This window comes from Misgurnus anguillicaudatus, chromosome 4, assembly GCF_027580225.2.
Source record: "Misgurnus anguillicaudatus chromosome 4, ASM2758022v2, whole genome shotgun sequence".
NCBI classification, from domain to species: Eukaryota; Metazoa; Chordata; class Actinopteri; order Cypriniformes; family Cobitidae; genus Misgurnus; species Misgurnus anguillicaudatus.
This window is the reverse complement of record NC_073340.2, coordinates 17,175,096-17,196,257: the sequence shown is the minus strand read 5'-3', so window position 1 is coordinate 17,196,257 and position 21,162 is coordinate 17,175,096. Positions and strand designations below refer to the sequence as shown.

At 36.9% G+C, this 21,162-nt stretch overlaps 1 protein-coding gene across 1 annotated transcript in view; it reads right to left on the bottom strand.

Moving 5' to 3' along the window:
• fam20cb (FAM20C golgi associated secretory pathway kinase b) overlaps window positions 1-21,162 on the bottom strand; it is a 63,664-nt gene that overhangs the window by 18,280 nt on the left and 24,222 nt on the right. The window contains exon 4 of the mRNA XM_073866824.1: window positions 5,347-5,439. Within this exon, the coding sequence (XP_073722925.1) occupies window positions 5,347-5,439 (93 nt within the window). The remainder of the gene's footprint in view (window positions 1-5,346; window positions 5,440-21,162) is intronic.

Genomic DNA, 21,162 nt, shown 5'->3' with positions numbered 1-21,162 from the left:
TTCAACATTTTACTCTTATATGTACATTTTTCAGTCAGAAAGTGTTGACTTTTATAAAAAAAGATTGATTTTAGAGATAATTATCTTTTAATTTGTAAATATGTATATTAATATTTAAATTTGACCTCGCGTGACCACATGCTACAGAACGGCCGTGTCTCAATGCGAAGGCTGCAGCCTCCAAAGGTCGCATTTCCAGGCTGCATACGTCAGCAAGACTGTCTTGTTTCAGAATATTAACAATTTAAAAGTTATTCTTAGTTAATAGTAAATATTTTAATATGCTTATGACTTGCGAATGTAATGTCAGATAACTTAAATAAACCACGCTTGATGACGTGTGCACGCACCCTGCATACGCAACCTACGCAGGCTGCAACCTTCATGCGCGACGCAAGAACGAACCGACAAGCGGATGACATCTAAATACCGCGAAAGATATTCAACAAATAATGCGGAAAAGTCTGATTTCGAATTCCTCTCGCGGTACTTTGACGTCATCCCACTGTCTTTTCTTACGGCACAGCATGAAATAAAACACATCTGAGAGAGTGAGGCTGAATTGGTATTAATTTCAACCAGTAGAGGGCGCACAAAGCATACAAAATCAAATACATTTCAAACAACTTTAATAATAAATCAGTACAGTCAAAAGAAACATGGGTATCATACCACAAACCTTTAGCATATTTAAACATAAGGGTCATTACATGGACTTCTTTTTTTTCTTTCTTCCTTTTTCTTTCCTTAGGCAGTAGGTACATCTGCATCAGCTATGTGCCGTTTCCCCGCTTTTCATGTTTTAAAACCTATTCCTCCTGCCTGCTGCGTGCATGTGTGTACCGTCTGCTGACAGGGCAACTTTAAAAAAAATCCCCTGAAATCTACTAATGGAAGGGGCCTAAAGGATAAAAGCATTTGAAACTACTGATTGCCCAGTCATCCTGACAGAAATGACAGAGAGAGTTTGTGTGCAGGAGTCATTCCTCCACAATCACTGTATGATACATAACTCACTGGGACCCAATTAAAGTGTCTCCCTCCAAACCACTCTTCTTCCCTAAAGCCACACTACAATGAGCCTTCCCATCGACTAAAATCAGATAATTAATAGTATGTTGTTGGATATAGCACTGGTGGGCTCGGGAGGACGCAGAGGCCCACTGGGTCACGCTGCTTAAAAATAGAAATAGCAACCTGCACTTTTGTCAAACCCGGAGGACCTTTATTTAGAAAAGCAGGCGTTTTTCATGTGTTTGGTTTTGTGCTGTCTACCCACACACATGCCTGTGTGCGCCGAGTAGATTTTATTCCCGGCCAGATGTGCGGACGGAAGTAAAGCGGACCTAGCCGGTCTGGGCCGGGCCTGTTGAATGATGATATTGTGCCCAGGGTTTAGAGAGGAGGGCTGGACTCTGGATACAGGACAGCACGTAATAACAACATGACACAACAGCTGTGTGAAGGGACTTTTATAGAGCATATGGGGCTCATTTTGGGGGGGGGGTCTTCTGCCCTGTATTGCAAAGCTCATTTGTGACCCAACCCTATGAAAAACACAGCTATAAAGTCATTTTTTGAGTTTATGGTTTTCATCCTACGTAATGAAATAAAAATTTAACCTTGATATCTTTAGAATTGACTGTGAAAGGCAATGTCAAAGATTGAAAAAATGCTTTTCAGTCCCTTCTAAGTATATACCTCACATCATTTTGTTACATATAAAACAAGCACATTTTTATATTTTACTGGAAAACAGGATGAAAATGCAAGTTTTTTCCGACAATGTTCCCTGCCGACAGTAACACACCCATCCAATCACATTAAACAAAAGAAGAAAAAGTATAAGGATGGAAATAAACTATAATAGCAATAAATCCCACAGATTCTGGGAATATCTGACTCATATATCACTATTGCAAGCAACCAATAAACATGAAATGAGCTGACACGGACAGATGGGTTATTGTGGCATACAGATGAAAGTCTCTCAATCACTTACTGACACTTATCAGAGGGCTAATAGTCTATAAGCGGACATTGTTGGATGAAGCTCTATTGGTGATGGGATGTTGACGGATGGGTTTGTGTTCACAGTCGGTTGTTATGTTCTCTCTGGATTTGGTATTTTATGAATGTAAAACTGCAGGTTTCACGCTGCTCAGTGCCCCCATTAAACTCGCAATCTGTACTTTCACACCTATGTATGAACGCAAATTCAATGTGCTGAAAACATAGGATAACCCATAAGCATCGTGTGCAGTCACACCAACATAAAAAAATCTTGTGCAAACAAATCCTGCCCCACAGTTACATATGATGACACATTTGACTTAGTATATTATATTTTTTACCTAAAGGTACAATAAATGATTAAATGCTTAAATTTAGTTTTATAGACAAATCTATAATGCCTATGGACAGTGGTGGCCGGTGACTTCTTTTTTCGAGGGCGCACAATGCAAAGATTGTCACAACATGTATGTAGCCCGTAGGCAAAAAAATTTTATTTTTCGATTAATAATTTTTTTCTGTGGTCGATTCAAAATGGATTCTCACAGGCCAAGAATCGATTTTTTTTTTCAATTTTATTTCTGCAAACATTGATCGTAAGATTAACGTTAATCTAATTACTAGTCTTCTCCACTCAATGTCACCCTTTTTTTGTTTTGCGCGATGTTACCAAGGAGCAAGAGGCGAGCCTGTCATTCATTAATTCAGTCTATATTATAATATATTACAATATAATATTCTATATAATCTATATTCATTGAGTTGAATCGAGAATAGAGTATAAAAATCGGAACCGAAAATCAAATCAATTTGAATAGCTTGTGAATCGAAATCGAATCGATCTGGAACATCTGAATCGATACCCAACCTAGCCCGTCGTGTGTGGTTTGTCATTTCAAAATATGTATTCTGCGCACCGAGTAATCCTATGTGCATCACGTGTTTTGTCAAAATGTGCCTGCTGCAGACGCATCTAAAGGGTTTTTGTTTGCCAGATACTCGCATAATCTCATGCGTTATCAGAGTTTACTGTTAAGGGAGTGTCTTGCTTGTATTTTGTGAATGTGAGCGCCTCTTTTATCATAAACGATTTTGACGCATGTGCAGCAGGCGGGTGATTCTCACAAAACCATTGAAACACCACGGCACTAATGATTTAAGCTTTAAAATGTGTAATATAGTAACATTAAAAAGCATCGGAATTAACACAATACTGTGTTCTACCTTGCAAAATGTGTGATTTCAACATAAGAATTTATAATTGTAAATTTTATCTCATTTTCTGCTGAAATTCTCATTACCGCAATGCGTCCGGCTGTGTTTGAACATGCTTTATGTTGTAATTTAATCAAATTAACACAAAAATATAAAAAAAAAAATGGATGTTTTGCTAGACTACTTTAGATGACAGAAAAAATATTTACTGAATATTCATGTATAATAATAATGAAGAAAAATTAGGAAAATGATGTGTCCATGCCTGATGTTCTCATCCTCCGCAACACTTTTTGAGAACAGTTTAAGCACACATACAGAATTTTAATAAAGTGTGATTTTGAGTGACCAAGCACATGGACCAGTTACTTCAAGATGGCTACCAGGTAAGATCATTTTTTTACAGTTAATATAAAATATTGTCTTGTCAGAATGCTTACACGACATTTTGATTATCATTACCGCAACAGATGCTTATTAAATGTTAATTTTATTAATAGAAGCATAATACTTTGATTTTAAATGCATGTGCAGAATCTCCAAATTATGTTCTTTCAGGTTTGTCATGTCATTTTGAAAATATGTCAGTGTTGATGTTTTCTGACTGTTGCGATAATGAGATTAGGTCTAAGTTTTTAAATTATGTTACAAAAAGTGTTAAATGATAAGTAAAAGTTTTTAAATTAATGTTCCCATTTACTCCAGACTTTGTTTTTCAATGTCTGGTGGAAAAAAAACAAATTTAAGCAATTTTTACATTTTCATGCTTTTTAAAACCAAGTTTTCGTGAGAATCCCCCAGGCACTTATTTTGACAAAACACGCGACACAGGATCTCTCGACACGAAGAACACACACCCCGGAAAAGGGAACCACACACAACACTCCGAACACTTATTTTGAATTGGCGCCCCTCGGATGAGCAGTCACGAGACGCCACTGCCTATGGATCAAACTCGACTTTATTAAATTGATGACAATTGATTTAAGTAGTGAAAGTCCCAGGATGGTCCATATGAAGTAAAGGCAAACTTTAAAGACGCAGAAATACAAGACTTTCGATTTGTTAAACATTTTAAGTCACTACATAGTCTATAATTCCTATACTTACTAGTGAGTTTTTATTAAATGTATAAATCTAGCAATGACTTCTATCCAGGTTAGAAATTTAACCCATGACCCAGCACCATGCTTTCCCAACTAAGCAACAGGAACACTTGTGTGGTAACAGTACTTAAAAGTATAGTAAAAATAATGAATGAGTACAGTAGGTGTGTTTGACCCGTAGCATATATTGTGGTCATAAAGAGAGAAAAATGATATATTATTATATACAAAAAATATTGTGGTTGTACCCTGGTGAAGTTATAATCATCTTTACATACCATGATATGTACATACAGTAGTACTTAAAGAGAACCATGTTACTATGCATGAAAAAAACTACAGTACTGTGCAAAAGTCCTAGGCCACCATGCTACCATTATATGTGTTGTTTTTGCAAATGTATAGTGATCATATATAATTATTGCTCAGTCTCTTTATTAGAATACAACCAGAAAATACAGGAAATGTGTATGTAGTATTAAAAACAGTATAAAAATATAAGCTGAAGTGTCAAGTATTTAGGGTAAACACCCCTTCCACTTGAGCAATAGCAGGCAGCTGCAAGATCTCTTAAACCGAAATAAAATTAAATCTAAATCTAATCGAATGACTTCAGCACTTTAATCTCCTCAAAAAAAGCTCAAGATGTGTTTAGTGCCAAGAGAGGTCACACTAAATACTGACTGATGCCTGAAGAAGACATTTAGTTCTGAAAATTTTTTGTGTACATATTTCCTGTATTTTCTGTTTGCATCTTAAAAAAGAGTGAAAAATACATATGGATGGACATTAAACTTTGCTAAAACAACAAAGCTGGTGATGGTGGCCTAAGACTTTTGCACAGTACTGTATGTCAATACATTTCTTTATTGTAGGTGCTATCTAACACATGCATGCCTTCATATACACTCCCAGGAAAATAAACATGTGCAGACTCACACATACATCCGCACAAATAAAACTATTCATTCCAAAGGCTGACGTTTATGACTCCAGGTGAGCAGCCCTTTACCTGTCTAGATGATATGCGGCGATCTCTGCATTGTGCCTCTCGAAATCGGAGAAGTAGAAGAAGTCGGGGGGCGTCTCCTGCTCCCGTGTCTGCCTGCAAGGCAAAGGTTAATCTGCTGTGAGTCCCTTTCATCAACAAAACCATAATCGCAGCCCTGGCCCTTAAAAATAAACCCACCCTGTGGAAAATTAAGCACAGGTTAGGAAATATCTCCATTATTTCTGGATGGCTGTGATCCACTATTAAGACATATTTATGAACAACTTTATTTATAAAGCTACTTAATGATTTTTACTAAAATAAAAAAAACTAAATAAATATTAATAAATATAATATTAAAGGTGCAGTATGTAGTTTTTAGAAGGATGTCTTGACAGAAATGCACAATAAAATACAAAACTATATTATCAGAGGTGTGTAAAGACCTTTCATAATTGTTATGTTTTTATTACCTTAGAATGAGACGTTTTTATCTACATACTGAGGGTCCCCTAACATGGAAGTCGCCATTTTGTGCCACCATGTTTCTACAGAAGCCCTTACTGGACAAACTTTTTTACAAACTTGTCTCTGAAGATGACATGTTTGTCTGGTGGCAGCTACTGTAGCTTCTCTATGCGTTTCAAAAGCCGAGGGGTGAGCAGTAGACTGAGCCGTTGGTTGCAATGCGCAACCTTACCACTAGAGGCTGCTAAAATATACACACTGCACCTTTAATATGAATTTTCAAAAACAACATTTAGTTTAGTGTTCCATGACCTTTAATCCATTAATTTATTATTATTATTAAAGGAACAGTATGTAAGAAATTTATATCAATTAATCATAAAATGGCCCTGATATGTCACTAGACATTAAGAAATAATTTTCATTTCAAATACTTATATCACTGACAATAGTGGTCTGGCCAGGATATTGTCATTTAAAAAGTTGAGTTGCAGCCCTCAACTGATGTTTATGTTGTCATGTTGTGTATTGGCCACCAGTTGTGTGATTGCAGTACCAGTTTTAGCCACAAGTTTTGTGATTGCATACCAGTTTTGGCCACAATCCTACATACCGTTCCTTTAAGTACTGTAGTTTTACCCCAATAATATCCCAGGACATCAAAATTGAGTTAAAATTCTTGCAGTGCAATTTTGTTGTGGTTATTTAAAGGAAACACAAAGATTTTCTGTAAAAACATTTTCACTCAAATTCAAAATCTTTCACCTGATTAATTAATAACAAACCGAACAACAATATTGTTTAATCGATACTTGTAGGTCAACAGAGGACAGATTATTTTCCAGGCAAGCCTCCCTCCAAACAAGAGCCAGGGAACCTATTTTTATCCGACTGCACAACTTCATATGTTCCTGTTGAAATGTTTTCGGCAGGCTTCATTTCAAACATACTTGAGATTTCTCCCTCTCTTTCGTTTTTCGAATTCTGTCTGAACGTCAAAAGAATTAAATCCAGCTGCTTTTTCAACACTTGAATTATCTGAGAAAACGATAAAAAAAACATAGCTTCTATAAACGGGTAATCTTATTACACCCCAACATTTTTCTTGCAAACCAAACAATCTGAACCAAAGGCAAGGAAGCTGAAGACAGCAGTGCCAGCTCAATAATGCAAACAGATCCTTATCTTGGCAAAATCAGGGTTTGGGTAGCGTCCTCAGCTGGCGGCATTCGTTCAAGGCGCAGCTGTGAGGCCGACACGCTCACCGATCATTAAATAACACAGCATGGGACCTGCCAAAACGAAAGTATCCAACTTCGCATTCTTTTGCCGCTCGCTCCTCAGTTAGATCTCCGGATAATATCGCTCCAACATGCCCACTGTGAGCTTCTTTTCAAGCATGAAGAGAATTAAAATGGATTTGTGTTTGTGCCGGAAGAAACAGGCCTATTTCTGCCCCAACCCTAAAGTACTTGTGATGAAGCTGCTTGGACTCTCGCCCTCAGATGTTTAACTGGCTGAGAAGACATAAGGGTGTGTCTTCAACTGTCTGCCTGTGGGTTTTTATACAATAAACTCCTGTTTATAGTTTAAACTGTTTATTTGTATAGTTTTTTTTATAAGGTTGATGAGAGAACAAACATTTCTTGCAGTGTTTTATGGTAATGACATTTGAAATACTTCCAGTATGGAATAAAATGCCAAACTAATTTAATTGCTAAAATTTTATGTATTATTACAAAAAAACAACACTTTTCATCTTTCACGCTTTTTGCATAATTTGACAACATTATAGCTTCTTTGGCAAATAAAAGTTTATAAGTGATGATTTGTTTCTGTTTTCATCACACTTTATTAAAGCTGTTTGTTGTAGGTCACACTGCTTTCTAAAGCCTGGAGTATAGTCTGTTTTTTACATGCAAGTGAATTTACGCACACGGTCGAATGCACAGCCTTGCAAAGTATAGGCTATTTGACTCGTATGTGTACACAGATGTTTGAAGCATGTGCATTGCGACAAAATGCAATGCATCTCCTGGGATACATACTACATTCTCCTTTAGGCGCATACGTGACCTACACGTACAATGTATGCAGGGTTTCAAAAATCAGTAGGCACCTACTCTTCTGACGACAAAAATTGTACTTGGACCCTTGCATACACGCAAAAAGTGGACCAAACTTCGGCCTCAACTGTTTTTGCAAAGCTTGACAGAAATTAAGCATTAGGCACTGAGGGACAGTCATCATTTTTGTAATAATGAATATAAATTGATAATTTCACATTTCACAATACATTTAAAATGCTATTAATGTTATAAAAATAAATGTATAATCTGTATAATACATTTTCATATTTTAAAATCCTCATGAAATCAAAACTGACAAGTTTTATTTTTTAATGGAATTATGCAAAATGTGCCCTTAATTTAATCAAAATCTGAAAATGTTCTTCGATTGTACGATCATTCTCTGATGACGTCAGCTAGACGGCTTGAGTGGAGCATCCATTAACTCCGTCACCATCCAACTGTCAATCTACTGCATTTCTAAACGAAACACCTCCATCCCGTACACTGCGGTCGCAAAATTCTGGTCTCTTAACTATCCCTAGAATACCAAAAGTGTCTAAAGGTGGTAGATCCTTTTCCTACTTAGCCCCTAAGGTCTGGAATGATTTGCCAACTGATGTCCGAGAATCAGACACAGTCAATCAATTTAAGTCTAAACTTAAGACTTTTTTCTTTAACAAAGCATTCACATAATTTGTCTAGTAAATGTACTTATCTTGCAATAGTCAGCCTGTACGTAACAAAGCATTCACATAACTTGTCTGTGTAATATACTAATGCCGCAATAGCTTGCCTGTCTAGATCCGAGCATATATTAAAACACAACACTGTGTGACACTTGCATTACATGCGAACGGCCCCTACGCTAGTAGGATTTTGTTTCTCTCTCCCTGCCTCATCCTCGAACCCGAGAACATTGAGACAAACAGACCCAGTTCAACACACCACTGATCTACTGGCCGCCCTTCAACGTGATGCCCAGCCGATGCCTGACAAATATATACACCATCAAGGGATTTTTTCCCTCCAAGGACTTTTTGTTCCTCCCAGGCTAAAAAAGTCTGGAGATTTTGCTCCTAGGGGGTTTTTCAACCTCGGGGAGTCAGCCGACATTGGCTTATCTTAGCACCCTCTTGTATACGATACATTATTAATACGCTCGCTTGTAGAGTTTATTCATAGCCGCTGTATTTTGCTACTTATATTGTCTGTCGACTTTTTTTTGTTTTTCCCTGCTTCTATTAATGTAAAGCTCCTTTGCAACAATTACCAATTGTAAAAAGCGATATATAAATAAAATTGAATTGAATTTTCAAAATCCAATCAATTCACAGTGGAAAACACAGGCCATGCCCGCTTTTTCCTTATATTATTTTCCAATTTACTTATTGAAATATGTCACAATATGGAAGTCGATCGCGACTTCCTGTTCCTGGGGACTATAGAGTGCCGCAGGGATGATGTTTTTGTAGGCTAAACCCAGAAGTTAGCGGGACAACTCACAAAAAAACTATAAATTTTTCCCAAAGACTTTTGGATTATCACAAAAAATAAGCTCTGTGTTTATCAAAAGTTATCAAAACTTACACGTTTTGTCCAACCAGATATTCTTTACAGATGAACACAAGTTTTATGAATTTAAAAGTCTAAATGCATTTACTAGAAATATAAAAATTCATAAAAGTTGTGTAAAGATTATATTGTTTACCAAAATAGTAAATTTTTGTTAAACACAGAGCTTATTTTTTGCTATAATGCAAAAGTTTATGGGAAAAATTAATGGGCTTTTTTTGCAAGGGAACCAGTATCCCGCTAACTTCTTGGTTAGCTTACAAAAATAAGTCAACCCTGCGGCACTCTATAAGATCAAAAGACTAAATATCCCGATCCCACTTTTTCATTTCCGATCCGATTCCGATACCAGAATTCCGAATATCAGCCTATACCGATATCTGCTCGATACTATTGTAATTAAATGTGTATCGTGCTTTCTGCTACATCTAGTATCATTTTAAATGTTAAAATCAATAATTTAAAATTATTTACAAGTTACAGGAAACATTAGTAATGATTCATCATGGCAGTGTTTAGGAGAACATATAATAGGTACGTTTGGTCCCGATACCGATCCAGATCAAAGTCAAACAAAAGTAAAAGAAATCTACGCTCTAAAAATGCTGGGTTATTTTTGACCCAGTGTTGGGTCAGAAAATGTTTATATTTGACCCAACAATGGGTTAAAACAACCCAGCATTTTGGGTTTAAACAATCCAGCATCCCAACGGGTTTGGTTTGTCCTTTTTGACCCAATGCTGGATTAAAAATAACCCAGCTCTAATAATGTTATATTGAGTGCATATATAGACATTTAAAATGCAGCAAAAACAAATAAAGACAGGGGGAAAGTTTAATGGGAACCTCACACACAAATAAAGTAAATTGGGCTGTTTTAATAAAAACAAACCCTTTTGACACAAAAGTGCCAAAAAACACCCATACAACCGTTTCCAAACCATACTGAGATTTTGCATCGCTCCAGCTCATAAATTCTGTACCCTGTAAAAATAATAATCAGCCTGTTATCACAGCAATTATCACAGCTCACTGTCTAATGCACTGCAAGTCTACTATTATGTCTTTAAGTACTTATTGAACACCACTGAAGCAAAGCACTTGACCCGACGATGACAGCACTTAACGTCTGCACAGATCCGCCTCAGAGCTCTACAGCGATGCTTTCCATCAAACAGGCCTCAACATCAACTTTATAATGTAAATAGTCAGGGAAACACAGAATTATAAAGAGACACAGAGACAGCAGCTGATGGCAAAAGCTGAGGGTGGAAACCCTTAAACCCCCTTCTTCCGCACTGGCGCTCCAGACAACCTTGTTAAGCTTGAGTTTGCAAGCTCTCATTTATTCCCGTGAAACCCCAGAGAGATACGAGGAAAACAACACTCGACTGGCTGCTGGACTAGAAAATTATAACAAAGCAAAGCAGACGCAAGCTGGCCTGTGACGGGGTCAAAACAATCCCTCAGAAGCATTCGGGATTGAGGCGAACAACAACAACGCATAGAGGAAAACTTTCCCATGTATTAGCGAAAAGAGGCCCTAAAAATAAGGAAGAAAGCAAGAAACTGTTTGAGGAGAGAGACGGGTCGACTCAGTTCAGCGTATGTGTGGGTGATTTTTTTCATTCTATTTTCTTCAAAAACGCCCTCAGTGGATGTGGTTCACCATCAAAGATGCCATGTAAGCGGCAGCTCTTAACATACACTTAGCCTCAAGACGGGTCCATGGGATGTGTGTAGACATCTTAAAACCAGCTCTGCCGAGAGCAGGATGTCTCGGGCCATCAAAATACACTGAGAGAGCCGCTCTCTGTGACCCTGCGCTTGAAGATAACCATGATGTTTACTCTCGCCGGGTGGACAGGTTATCAGTGCATACAAACAGAGTCACAAAAGGAGAAATACACTAAATGGCTGCACCATGTTTTCTAGTTATTCTGGACACTGCAATTTACCAAATGATGATCGAATGGTCAAAAAACCCAGCATATATACGATGTAGTTCAGCACGCATTTAGCATTTTAAACAGCCGATTCAGGTGCCTGGATTGCAGTTGTTGAGCAAATCTGCACAGTGTTACCAAAGTATAACTGGCAGTCTGCTGTGTCCTTCACAAAGTAGCACTCAGAACAGGGAACGTATTGTCCAAAACCTATTGAGCACAGATTTTTGTGATGTTAGCAAAATTTGCATTATTTCTTTAGTGAACTGGGAGCTGCAACAATGCACACAGCGCATGCAAGTAGACAGCAAGATGAGCAGGAAAAATGTAATGTTGAAATTAATTTCCACCATACCACCTACCAGACATTAGTGGTAGGTTTTTAATGTCCGATGCTGATATCTATATTAAGAAAGCAGTATGGCCGATACGAGGCCGATATAACACAAATGTAATTACAGTAAATGAGAGACAAACAGAAAATGGGTGAAACTAAACAAACATTTGTTATGCATTATATTTATAAATATATCCGCGCGTCTGGAGGTCTCGCGGCGCGAATGAGGTGTTTAGCGCGGCGCAAATTGACCGTCTGGCGCGGTACACGTGAATGGTGTTTTTGGTGATTTTGCGTTTGACGTGAATTTGCGGCTGATGCCCGAGTTGAAAAATTTTAACAGGTGGATTTTCGCGCATTGTTAACCAATCAGGAGCCTGCTTGCTGCTGCGGCGGCAGCCCCGCCTTGAGTCACTCATTCAATATGGAGGAACGCTTGATATTGTCTGTGAGCAGTCAATAAGTTATTTTTAAAGAGACAGGAATAAAAAGGACCTCGCTTGGAAGAGTGTCAGTGAGGACATCGGGCAACCTGGTAAGTTGTAAATACACATTTCACTTTTGAGTCACATGACGTTTATCGACCCGCGGCATTCTCGCCATTTTTTAAAATTATTTTCCCCCTATAAGTAAGGTGGCCAAATACAAACCGGTAACTCTCTTGATAAATGTACAATCAACATCAGCCATCTTGCAAACAGACAACCACATAGCACTTGCCCCTCCCACAAGAAGCGGATTTCTTCAAAAGCTTGCTTTTTCCACGCTATCAATAATATATGTATAGTACAACAGTGGACAGATATTTTACATTTTTATCTGGATTAAAACCTCCTAGCCCAGAAAAAAAATATTTCTAGATATTGGTTAAAAATATTTTGATTATTTATTATTACAGTTGTGTTCTTTTGCATTTGAATATGTTTGAAACAGTTGTATTTATTTTAATCTTTTACATTTAAATATTATTTTACAGGGCTCGAAATTCGCATGCGCACCTGAAAATTAATCGGCGCAACCTTGAAATATATTTGGGAGCATTTGTACGAGTGCAAATTATTGTTGTGGTGCGACTTGTTTTAATTCCTTTACGAAATGTTCACATACTGTATACTGTGGAATAATTGGTGAACATCTCATAGAGATCAATTAAACTTTACACGGATGACTCAGTTTCTTGCTGTTTTTAGCACACAAATACATGAAGTTCATATTCAGAGGCTGAGCTGCTGTCAGAGTTCACGCAGATTTCATTGTATCTTTGAGAAATGCGATCGGCAAATAGACACCGACAACCCAACAAAATAAAAAGTCAGTTAAACGTAATGAAATTGACATAAATATATTACTATTGTAGCTATAGTAAAATCTACTTTTAAAGTAACAAAAAAAATCATTTTAAATTATTTTTATTTCTTAAATAATATAATCACCCTTAAAAGATTTGTACTTTAATTTAAACAAAGTTTTGTTATGCAAAAAATAAAAATGCAATATTTTTATGTAAATAAATTGTTTCTTATTTGAGTAATTTAATTGCTCAAGTTGTGGTGCTCCTATAATTTTCAATGGATGCTCCTAAATTTTAGCTGGTGCTCCTAACGTTTAAATTTGGGAGCACCAGAGCTACCTACTAAAACAGTTAATTTTGAGCCCTGATTTTATTGATTTAATTTTTTTAATATTCAAAAAACTTTTCAAACTTGTTTTTTGGAAGACAACACTTTAATTTTTAACCCGTTTCTGTCAATACCGTGAAAGTACAGTATAGTGCAATAAAAGTCCCAGCAATTACCACAATACAAAAAATTGCCTGCTGAACAAAGGTGATTGACAGATTTTTTATGTGATATCTATATCTAGAGAGCAGACTAGACCAGTGGTTCTCAAACTTTTTCAGCGTGCGGCCTCCTTTGTATACGGTGCATTCTTTCGCGGCCCCCCCAAAATTTATGACAAAAACAGTTCTAACACTTCACATTTTAATTAAAAAAAACATTAAATTATACAAAGTAGTGCTCCCTTTTTTTTAGATTTTATTTCACAGAATTCATGATAAATTAATGTATTTTATAAAAATGTCATAAAACTGGGGCCCCCCTGGCACCATCTCGCGGCCCCCCTGGGGGCCCCGGACCCCAGTTTGAGAACCACTGGACTAGACAATATGTAGGCCGAAATACAGTACGTAATACAAAATAATGAATAAAAAATTTTAAACAAGATTTACATTTACAAGATTTATACAAAAATGAATGAACAATTTCGGAACTGAAACTAGGCAAAATAACCCTTTCCCCAAAAAGCCCTGATTTTGAACTATTGGTATAAAACAGTCCATCACTGTACACACACGCTTCAGCGGTCATGGCTATCCTTGCAATAATACAAAAGGAGCAGATGAGAAAATTGCTGATGGACAAAGTGCAAAAGCTACATTCATCAAAAAACTGATGAGACCAAACTAATGAATCAAACAAGACAAGGTATCTGAACAATAAATTCTGGCAAATCCCTTTGTTGGCTCTGCACTGATTTAACGCCAAAAAGGGCGTGAATGCGAATTCATTTCACAAACCCTGATGGTTGCCGCACTTGTAAAAGCTTAACGCAGCATTCTCAGGATGAGTGTTGGTCAGACCGCGATGCAGCACAGAGACAAAAGGCAGGACACTTAAAAACATGCTTTCTTGGCTTTAGGAGAAAAGCTATTGGACAGAGTGCTAAATTTGGTCACTTCACAGACCCTTTTCAACAACGGCCACTTTGTGACTTTCTCACTGTGAATGATTATCAAACGGAGCATTGTTTAAACTGCAGGAGCATGCAGAAGTGACCTTTGAAGCTAATGTCATGGTGCTGGAAGCAAATATTAGATGAGGAGGTGCCTGCTGCAGAATAAAGCTGCTTTCTGTGGCCTGTTTTTGATAACTGCTAACTGGTAATGTCAAGAGATGGATCGTTTTACAACCTTCAGCAGTTGCTTTATGCACAACAGTAAAAGAAAATACTCAGAAACACTGACATTTATTTAGTCAAACAATAAATCAAAATATTAACATTTAAATATGTTATAGTTTTTAGCATATTCAAAGTAGCCATGCTACGATTTGTAAAAATGCACTCTTGGCATTTTATCAAACAGCTTGTTGATGTCTCCTGAGATATATACAGTATACTGTGCCAAAGATTGGTAGTGATCTTTTTATTCGGTAGTGTATAGAAACTTGCCTCAAGAAAAACAGCAATTTTATTGCTATTCTATCGGTATTGAGCACAACGTCTAGCAGGTTACTGCAGGACTGATCTCAACCTATCCTTTATTTCCAGCCCAGAAGAGCTACTGGTGGCTCAATGGGGATGTCTGGTATTTAGTGCTGTGTCTGACAGTGGCAGTAGAGTCGTTTATTAGTAGCGCGAGGAGGCTGATGTTGGCCTTGAGCCTGCTTTATGTGAGGGAAAATCCAGCCATGTTGTAAAAATTCCTGAGAAACTTCATTTTTACTGTCTCATCTTTGTCTCTGGAGGCTGGTTGAACATTTTTGTTTTTTCACAGCTATCACACGCTAAAGTTTACTCAGGTGTGCTCCTGTATTATCAAAATGCAACAGTCTTTATGGATATGGTGAAGTCTGCCATATCTGTGCCACTATCAGCAAGAAAGAAATGGAAAAAAAAAAAGATTAAACATTCACTCACAAAAAAAGATCAATTGTATTGATGACTCTTAGCACTACATAGATTTTTATCCAAGCATGTGCGCTCTACAATAAGAGTATACACTGTATAGCAAATAGCAAATGATAGCTCATGGCAGTGATGTACTGTAATGTAATAAGAGACTATTGGCTATTTGAACAAAGGGAAGAGACGTTTAATATGTCCTGACAAACTTTCCCCACTTGTTAACTCTTTCCCCACCAGTATTTTTTAAGATTTTTCCAGAAAATTTTATTCTTTAAATTTATAAACATACAATATCTCAAATGTAAGAACGGACCCTCTGCTTATAAGCAAAACCAGTTTTATCATATTTAACAAAAAGCTGAGGTAATACCATTTTTGTAAAAGGCTTTTGTTAAAGATTAGATTCAGAACAATGATCCAAAGAGAACAAATGAAGGTAGGATGAAACTGTTTTTTTTTTTAAAGTGGATCGAGGGTCTGTTCTTTCATTTGATATTTTATGTTTATTTTAAGAAAATAATTTTTCTGTAAGGCATTAAATTAAAACTGGGTGGCAACTTAAAAAAAAAAAAATTGACAGGGAAAGTTAAACATGCTTCCAACCATATTTGATCATCACTTCAACAGTTGCACGATATAAATGTTAATATATAAGTTAGATGAATGTTGATTTATAATCGTATTTTCATTGTGTCTTTGCTGCATCTGTGTGTTGGTTGGAGTAATATTTGTACTAATATAATTACAACTTATTTGTGTTTCACTCTGCTTTGAGTCATGCCTAACAACCCCCCTTAGCTGTTATAAAATGCACAGGTAACCCACTGCTTCTTGGGGCTTATTGTTTTATTAATTGACGAGATAACTTGTCAATGGCTGGAAAGATTTAAAAGAAATGGATGTCAAGCACTTTTTGGGGTCTTCAAAGGGGACATGTAATGAAAATCTGACTTTTTTTCATGTTTAAGTGCTATAATTGGGTCCCCGTTGCTTCTATCAACCTAGAAAATGTAAAAAAGATCAACCCATTAACTTAGTTTTGCTAAACCATTCTCTGCAAGCATGTGAAAAAATAGGTCATTGAAATTTGGCTGCCTCTGTGATGTCAGGAGGAGATAATACCGCCCCCCTAATCTGCACTATCCAACCACGGCACTGCCATTTAATGCAGAGATCAGCTCATTTGCATTTAACAGGACAAACCCAAAATAGCACATTTTTGCTCACACCTACAAATTGGCAATTTTAACATGCTATAATAAATTATATATATATATATGATATTTTGATCTAAAACTTCACATATGTACTTTAGGGACACCAAAATTTTATTTTACATCTTTAAAAAGTCTTGTGAAATGTCCCCTTTAAAGGAATAGTTCACCTCAAACTGAAAATCTGGGATGAACTACGACACACAAGATGATCACTAGTTTTCGCCAGTCTTGTGACTAGTCATCATATGCGTTGTGACAAAACATGTACACGCAAGAACCAACAATCGTCTTATCGTACCGTTGAGGATTTTTTTTGAGATGCATTTAGATTTAAATGTAACTATCGGCCACTAAATAAGCTCAAACACGAATCGTTTTCCCTTAAAAACATACTCTTTTGCTTCAAAAGACATAAATTAACCCACCAGGGTTGTGTGTATTCTTCTTCCTGATGATGGATGGGCTTAAAAAATGGCTACTATTCAATGCTATTACAAAGCTACTATAGGAAGAGCCAAAAGAAAGCTATGTACACCTAGGATAGCTTGAGGGTGAATAAAATATGGGCTCATTTTCAATTTGGCATGAACTATCCCTTTAATATCAACTGAAATGTTTGTATTTTACCCCCGCCCCTCAGTTTTTTCACAGCTGTTCTCCAGTATATGAGGCGGAGCTGCACAGGCCAGCTGTTTTAAGTCCAACACAAATGTGAAAAATGACCTCACATGAACACAAGACAAAAACAACAGCCCTAAGGGAAAAGTCAACATTTTTCAGCAAAAAACTTGTCTAGGCTCAAAATAATTGTAGAACATTTTAATTATATTGTGTTTCTGAACTTTATGTGCTCTTGTTAACATTAGTGAATATAAAACTTTTGAGATAACAAGCAAGTTTTTTTCTCTGCGACGTTTGGATACAGCGCAATTTGCCACATGGTCATAATGAATTTTCCAACTGTCCTTGAAGTCGCTTTTCACCCATATAGTTGTAAAAGTATTTAGGATAAAGTTATTATTAATTCTCACACAGTTTTGACTGTAATACATCTCATCTTATTGGTTGTATGCAGTGCAGTCACGCAACTTAAATATTTTAATGCATTCTACAATAGCTCAAATTTGATCCGAAAAGTCTGCATCATGTGAAAGCCAGAACTTCACGCAACCCCTGCCATCCTCCATGTAAATAAATATTTCTAGTCTATCGTACACCATTTGTTGTGACAAATCAGCCTAACAGATCTAGATGATGAAACACAGTCAAAGGGTCAGAGTAAGTTTATATGAAGAGAAAGCAAAAGAGAGACTTGGAAGAAAATAAAAGAGAGCACACACGATAAGCTGACAGACAGGCAGGCCTAAATAAGAAAGACCACAACATCATCCTCTCATCCGCATCATCCATTTAATGGCATCGTGTAAATATTCCAGCCAGATCAACGGGCCATAAAGAGAAATCCATCATCTGCACATAATCTCTGATTTACTGGCCCAGACTGACAGGCTTCTCCGTATGATAGCGGGTCTGATAGGCCCACGGCACATCTCCTCTCTGACAGGCAGAGGTGATGGCTGTGCTATCAGGTTAAAGTGTGCAGCGTGTGCTCTCAGCCTTGCTGTAGTTTGATCGGGGCTTTTTTAGATGTTGAAGCAACTGCTATTACGCATAACTGGGGTTTAAAGATCCATCAAATATCTGTCCCTGCACATCTTGATGGTTTTGGCAACTGGGTGGGTCAACAGTCTATGATATTTTATGGTATTTGCAAAATAAACTGCAGATGAATGTAGGCCACTAAAAGATTTAGGTTCATTGACATCAATTAGGACTAAATCCTCTTTAGTAATGTTTATTTGTCAGCCAAAATGATGCTTTACGTTTCTAAATCCTCTTTTTGTAAATTGTATTTTTTGTCAGCCAAAATGATGTTTACGTTTAATCTAATATTGATATATGCAAATATTTGTGAGTAAATTCAGCATGTCGTGCATTTTTTATTTTACATTTTTATTAAAAGTAGTAATAATATTATTGTTAATATTAATTATTTTGTTATTATTATTAGAAAATACAAGAAAAATAATAACATTATTTGAGGAGCTCAGATGCAAAAACCCTTAACGGCACCTCTGTCAAAATGAGATTTGAGCACATATTATACTGTATGTTCCTCAAATACTTTTGCTTAAAATCCTCTTATTTACATCCAAAATACTGCTTTGTTGGCAGAATCCGCTAAACGTCACGTAGATCCTCGTGGATCACAGCGCCCCTAAAAATAAAGGTACAAAAGTTGTTATTGGGACAGTACACTTTCAAAAATGTACACCTTTGTACCAAAAGAGTGCATATTAGTACTTCAAAGGTACATATTGGCAGTTCAAAGATACATATTTGTACCTAAATGGTACATATTAGGACCTTTTTTAAAGGGTACTGCCCCAGTAACAGCTTTGTACCTTTATTTTTGATAGTGTAACGTATGGTTTAGTTTCTTCATTTTTACATTCTAGCTTTCAGTATTTGCAGTGTTTCTAGTTGCCTCTTTAGCAATTTCGCAACTGTTAACTATGTCTTGGCCAAAGAAGTCGATTTTTTAAAAGTTTAAAATTAACATTTCAACGGCTTCAGTGGAGCTAGTGGACCTGCTTTCTGAGGTGAAGTCACTGGTTTGAATCCACTTTTGCCGACCTCGCTCTTCCTCCCATCACATATCACATCAAAAAGGCATTTTTTTCAATAAAAATTAAGAAAAATGAAAAATGGAAATAAAGTCCCTAACGAGTGTTTATTAAGAATACTAGGTTTTTGGGCATGGTTAGGGGTCAGTGTAGAGAGTATGTTTTATTCTTCCAATAATGCATCCATTTAATAATTTTAATAAATATACAGTACTGTGCAAAAGTCTTAAGGGGGTCACACACCGGACGCGCAGCTCAGCGCCGCTCTAAAAAAAAAACACGAACACATTGTTTTCTATGAGTATACGCACACCGGCACCGACAGGTGCTGCCTGTCTGCGGCGCCCAGCTACGACTGAGAAAATTGCTCAAATCCCTGTCGCGCCACTCACATAGTTTAACAATAAATAACATCATATTTGTCCCAAATCATTAACGATTAATATTGGCTGCTAACGTATATTTTGCATTTTGAAGTAGACGCTATCTGAATAAGCGCTATTTAACGAGCACTTCCGGTGTACGATACCTCAGAGTTGTCCTAGACGCGACGCTGAGCTGCACGTCCGGTGTGCGATCCCCTTTAGGCCACCTGCATGCCACCAATAGATTTGTTGTTTTTGCAATGTTATAGGTAAGGGATAATCCACGGCTAGCCATGCATTAAAGGATTTTAATGAACGACGTAGAGGCGAAGAACCACCCGACGCGAAGCGTCCAATATAGCATCTAATTACAATTTACACTTATTACAAATTTGATTATTTTATTTATTACATTTTGTAAATGTTGATATTGTCACTTAGTTTAAATAGAAAATATCTCTTTATTTTTTACTTTAGCATTTATTAGTAATTATTGTAAAAGTATTGTAATAGTTTTTAAATTAGTTGAAATAAAATGTCTTTAATTAAAGGGACACCATGAAACTTTTTGGCCACTAGGGGGTGCTAGACATGTATTTTTCACTTCTAGCGCCCCTAGAGCCCACAAGCGCCACAGCACTGTCGCAAAGGAAAGGAACTGGCCAACCTTAAAACTAAACTAAAAACTAAACATTTAAAATGCTAAACGATCAACATTTTGAGACAACAGGGAGAAACGCAGTCATGTTACAACTTTCTGATGAGGAACTCGTCGTGGCAGAAGACATTTCTCAATCTGAAGGTTGCAGCCTCCGGATGTCGTATTTCTAAGCTGTATACGTCATCAAGACTGTCTTATTTCACAATATTAACAATTACAAAGTTGACTATTATACTTAGTTAATCGTAAATTGTTGCAGTATGCTTATGACTTGCGAATGTAATGCTCAGTTTACCTTAATAAACCAGGCTTGATGACGTATGCAGCCTGCATATTTGACCTCCGGAGGCTGCAGCCTTCCAATTCAGAAACGACCAGACGTATTTCCTTGCCTTTTTCCAAACAAATATTGTTGCATCCTCTCTCTCTCCCTCGCCACCAGGATTTTCCGCAATGGCGCTCGTTATTCCTCTATTTTGTGTGAAAATCGCTCCAAATCCAAGTAAACCGATGCGTTTAGGTCTGCCGCTTTGTAATACGTCACGCGAGTGACAGCGGAACGCAGCAAATGAGGAAGAGAGAAGAGAGAAACGCTCGGATCTGATTGGTGAATGAATAGGGTTTGGTTTTACACTGTGAGCAAGTTTGAGTGCTATAGCATCCTGGATTGTAATGTAAATATCATAGACACAGTAAAAGAAAGGTAAATACGTGAACACAGCATCTGAATACAGGGAACTATATGCAATATAATCGCCGTAATTTATAAAGAACATCGCATTTATGTATGAATCAACAGTTTATATAAAAAATTGCCTTAAAGGG